Source organism: the organism of the source record quoted next, unplaced genomic scaffold (genome assembly GCF_019419815.1).
Source record: "Pyrus x bretschneideri cultivar Hongxiangsu unplaced genomic scaffold, Pyrus_bretschneideri_v1 Contig69, whole genome shotgun sequence".
NCBI lineage: Eukaryota > Viridiplantae > Streptophyta > Magnoliopsida > Rosales > Rosaceae > Pyrus > Pyrus x bretschneideri.
The window spans coordinates 1,061,786-1,066,497 of record NW_025999808.1 but is presented as its reverse complement, the minus strand read 5'-3'; the positions used below and the strand labels follow the sequence as shown (position 1 = coordinate 1,066,497).

The 4,712-nt window shown below is 38.3% G+C and overlaps 1 protein-coding gene across 1 annotated transcript; it reads left to right on the top strand.

Annotated features, from left to right (window-relative positions):
• Positions 1–319: 319 nt before the first annotated feature.
• LOC103965715 (protein NRT1/ PTR FAMILY 7.3-like) lies at positions 320–4,403 on the top strand. The gene is made up of 5 exons (XM_009378782.3): positions 320–502; positions 759–873; positions 2,443–2,660; positions 2,791–3,350; positions 3,466–4,403. The coding sequence occupies exons 1-5, from the start codon at positions 476–478 to the stop codon at positions 4,331–4,333; spliced, it is 1,788 nt and encodes a 595-aa protein (XP_009377057.2). The 5' UTR covers positions 320–475; the 3' UTR covers positions 4,334–4,403.
• Positions 4,404–4,712: the final 309 nt, after the last annotated feature.

Genomic DNA, 4,712 nt, shown 5'->3' with positions numbered 1-4,712 from the left:
TTTAGATAAATGAATGCACTGTTTTGATCAACTGACTTAATTTACATCTGTTTCTTAATTTCACTACTCAATTTAAACAGATTACATTATTTTAATCAACTAACTTAAATCACGTTTGTCTCTTAACTTCACTACTCGGTTCAAACATTTGCACTACTTTGATCAACTTGTTTAATTATTTCTTTAACGTCACTACTCAACCCAAATAAATTGCACCTGCACAAAATTGGATCATTCGGTCATGTGGGTAACCCCACTTTTTCTTCTCTTAAATCTCCACCGCTTATTCTCCCCTCCCTTCCTTATATAAGAACTCCTTCCCCCTCTCTTTGTATAATAACTCCTTCCCCCTCTATTTGTTTGTCCAAGTTCTAATTCTCTAACTTAGCAAACTGTCACTCACCACCACATACCTCCCCTGTCTCATCCCCTGCGCTCCATTTCCTCAAATTTTATCGGCTCTTCAAGAAAACCAATGGATTGCTTAGAGGTCTGCAAGGAGGTGAGCACATATTACAATTTCACAATGTTCCTCTCTCTCTCTCATGCATGCCTTCCTTCATAAGCTTCATTTTCCTTAATTTTTCTTCTTAAATGGTGATAAATTCTCGGAAGAAGCACCACTGTCTTTTTGCGCCTCAAGAAATATTAGACAAATGCATTCTTGGAGAATAGCAAGATTGCTGTGTGAAAAATAGGTGTAAAACTAGTTACTATGTTTATTTATTTGTTTATTAACATTTTCCCCTTTCTTCCAGGGCAAGTTCGAAGAAGATCAAGATGAATGTACTCTGGATGGTACAGTTGATATGCATGGCCGCCCTGCAGTCAGATCAAAATCTGGAAGATGGGTTGCTGGAATCATCATACTTTGTAAGCTCCAAATCACCAGACCATTTCAAACAAGTTCAACAAAAAATTCAAGAAAAAATAATATTCAAAACAAACAAGATAAATTTCTTAGTCTATATTTCTTCTCTGGTTTTATAGTAGCAATCACACTTATTTTTTCCTTTTTGTTTGTAATATATGATTGTTAAATTGGTCAGTCTCAATGTCCTATGCTTTTGGTGGCTTTTATTTATTTATTTTTTCCTTTTCTCAAGAATTTTTTAAACAAATTGGATAGATACGGTTTTTACTGAGACGAATACTAGTTTATAGATAAGGTGAAAGGGAAAAGGACAATATAAGTGGAAGGAAACTGCGCAACATTTGGCACTGAAAACCAAACCGAGTGTTGCACAGAGTTGCTCAATGCTGGCTGGGTTATAGCCAGCTCATGACCATTTCAAAGAAAGACATTAAGGTCTCGTTTGGTATCTCTGGCACTTTTGACTGTACTGTTTATTTTACTTGAATAAAATAAATAGTCACCAGTAGATAGAGGAGAAACATTTATATACAACGATTCAGCTTTGTTCAATAATATAATGTTTTGTTGCACATAATTTTATATTAGTAAAGTGAAATGTTACATACAGATGAACTGGTGTTATGTAAGTTTTTTTTTTTAAAGAAAGATAAACGAAAAAAAAAATGTTATTTATTTCATAGACGTCTTATTTATTTAGCTTGAGTTCAACTTTGATTGAGATAACTCGGAACTCTGTGTCGGGACCGGGTAGATGACATGACAAGAGAATTGAACCAAGCATCAATTCAAAGTAATGCTTGCCAGACACGTAATCAGTGCCTTGATCTTGCATGACGTGGGTTACTGACATGTTTCTCAAAAATTTACGTTACAAATTCGTTGTTTTTTCCCCTTCTCTTTACCGAACTGCGGTAAAAATGCCTTCATTCATCATTAATTAGTCTCAACTAAAGAAATTTGTCCTTATACATTATTTAAAAGCTTGACTGTAGATCAAATAACTTGGTCATGCCCTAAAGCTTTCCTTCTTTTTGGTGTTAAAAGGAAAAACCAATCTACTTTTCTTTTAAAATATTATAGATATATTATATAAATATATATATATATATATAGCAAGACTATTAGGTAGTGAAATGGTTACAGGCCACAAATCCATTAATTTTACTGTTGCTCATGAACCTAATTAATTTATATGTGCGTGCTTTATCACTGAAACGTTTTCTTATGGCGCTATCTATCACTTCTTTAAAGAAAGCCTCTGCTGTGCTTGTTAAGTAGCTAAATATATAGCTTGAGTGCACATGTATGATGACTGATGCTTATTAATGACCGTCCGATCTTCTGGTGGGAGGAAGGAAGAGTCTGATTTCGGTTAACTATGAAACCGAAGACGGCCCAATTATTAATGATTGAGAGATGTTGAACATGTTGGCATAAATAATTTAGACGCAACTCGTTTTATTTTTTTGAATCATGATCGGCCTCGAGTTTAATTCCTCGAAAACTGGGCCTATGTCATAACCTTCTGACCCTTGTCTTTGTTGTATTGTTCAATGAAAAACCAGTGAATCAAGGTCTGGCTACCCTAGCATTCTTCGGAGTCGGGGTGAACTTGGTCTTATACTTAACAAGGGTGTTGCAACAAGACAATGCGACAGCTGCTAACAACGTGAGCAAATGGACTGGAACAGTTTACATCTTCTCTCTTGTTGGTGCTTTCCTTAGTGATTCATATTGGGGAAGATACAAAACTTGTTCTATCTTTCAACTCATCTTTGTCATCGTAAGTATAAGCTAGTTTTTATTTATTTATTTGCTTCTGTTTTGCATTTTCGACTAAACGCATACCTTGTGTATGATTTACTTTTCTTTTCAATGCGATGTTTATGACACTTGCTTGCATTTGACAACAGGGTCTGGTATCGTTGTCACTGTCATCGCAGCTCTTCTTGCTCAACCCTAAAGGTTGTGGGAGCAAAGAAAATCCATGTGGATCTCATTCAAGCTGGAAAATTTGGCTATTCTACCTCTCCACCTACCTAATTGCCCTAGGATACGGTGGATACCAACCAAACATTGCAACTTTTGGAGCCGATCAGTACGATGAAGAGGACAGCAAGGAAGGGCTCTCAAAGGTGGCGTTTTTCAGCTACTTCTACCTGGCTATGAACCTTGGTTCCCTTTTCTCCAACACCATATTAGGTTTCTTTGAGGATGAAGGAATTTGGGCTATTGGGTTCTGGGCATCTGCAGCATCAGCATTTGCAGGATTGGTCTTGTTCCTTGGTGGGACTGCTAGGTACAGGCACTTCAAACCAAATGGCAACCCACTCTCGAGGTTTTGCCAAGTCTTAGTTGCTGCCATGAAGAAATGCAAGGTGCATATGCCACAAGGTGGAGAGGACTTGTACGACGAGAGTAACAAGGAGTCTTCAAATAGCAACCGAAAGATCCTCTACACCCATGGATTCAAGTACGAGTATAGCTTAAACTCATTAAATCATTCTATTCCTTAACTTCGCTAGTTCCCGAATTTTTATGACTATTGAAATACAGAGCTAACTCATTTTCATCAACATTAACTGCAGGTTCTTGGACAGGGCTGCATATATCTCATCAAGAGATTTAGATTACAAGAAGCAGGGCATCCGCAGCCCATGGCATCTCTGCCCGATCTCACAAGTGGAAGAAGTGAAATGCATTTTAAGATTACTCCCAATTTGGCTCTGCACCATTATCTACTCTGTGGTTTTTACACAAATGGCTTCCCTCTTTGTAGAGCAGGGAGCTGCCATGAAAACTACTATTCCAAACTTCAGCATCCCACCAGCAAGCATGTCTAGCTTCGACATCATCAGCGTGGCCATTTTCATTTTCATTTATCGACGGATTATAGACCCATTTGTAGGCAGAATAAAGAAATCAGATGCTAAAGGGCTTACTGAGCTTCAACGAATGGGCATTGGCCTTGTTATAGCAGTCATGGCAATGCTTTCAGCAGGAATTGTTGAGTGCTATAGACTCAAGTATGCCGATAAAGAATGCCCGCATTGTGACGGCTCAAGCTCCTTAAGCATCCTCTGGCAAATTCCTCAGTATGCATGTATAGGAGCTTCAGAAGTTTTCATGTATGTAGGTCAACTGGAGTTCTTCAATGCACAAACACCAGATGGACTAAAGAGCTTTGGAAGCGCCCTATGTATGACATCCATCTCGCTTGGTAACTACTTTAGCACCTTTCTCGTGAGCGTGGTCATGAAGTTCTCAACTGTGGATCACATGCCCGGATGGATCCCCGGAAACCTCAACAGGGGTCACCTAGATAGGTTTTACTTCCTCTTAGCTGTCTTGACGTCAATAGATTTGATTGTCTACATTGCATGCGCCAAGTGGTACAAGAACATCAAGTTGGAGGGAAGATTTGAAGTAGATGATGAAGAAAACTGTGAAGTTTGATGTTAGTTCAAATCAAGCAGACGTGTTAAGAACCTGTGCTAGCACTATTGTAATACTCTGTGAAGCTGTAGCCCTCTCTCTCTCTCTCTCTCTCTCTCTCTCTCTCTCTCTCTCTGTCTCTCTAACCTTAATGGAAGCGCCCCTTACCTCACTTAATTTGCTGGGTTTTTGGGAAGACGTTTTTCCAAAGCATTCCTGATTTAACAAAACAAATCGCTTTCTAGGATGGATTGATTGCCAACATCGGATGAGAACAAAAAGAAATGAACAACATTCGGTCACACTCGATGTCGATGTTTATGCAAATTTCTGCCGTCTTCAGTTATTTTTGGCTCCACACTCAGGACGATGCTTTATAAGATTTTTCAACTAGTAAAAC

Coding starts and splice junctions, on each gene's coding strand:
- LOC103965715 (XM_009378782.3), top strand. CDS start 476: ATGGATTGCTTAGAGGTCTGCAAGGAG. Junction 503..758: donor GCTTAGAGGTCTGCAAGGAG/GTGAGCACATAT, acceptor CCTTTCTTCCAG/GGCAAGTTCGAAGAAGATCA. Junction 3,351..3,465: donor CTCTACACCCATGGATTCAA/GTACGAGTATAG, acceptor CATTAACTGCAG/GTTCTTGGACAGGGCTGCAT.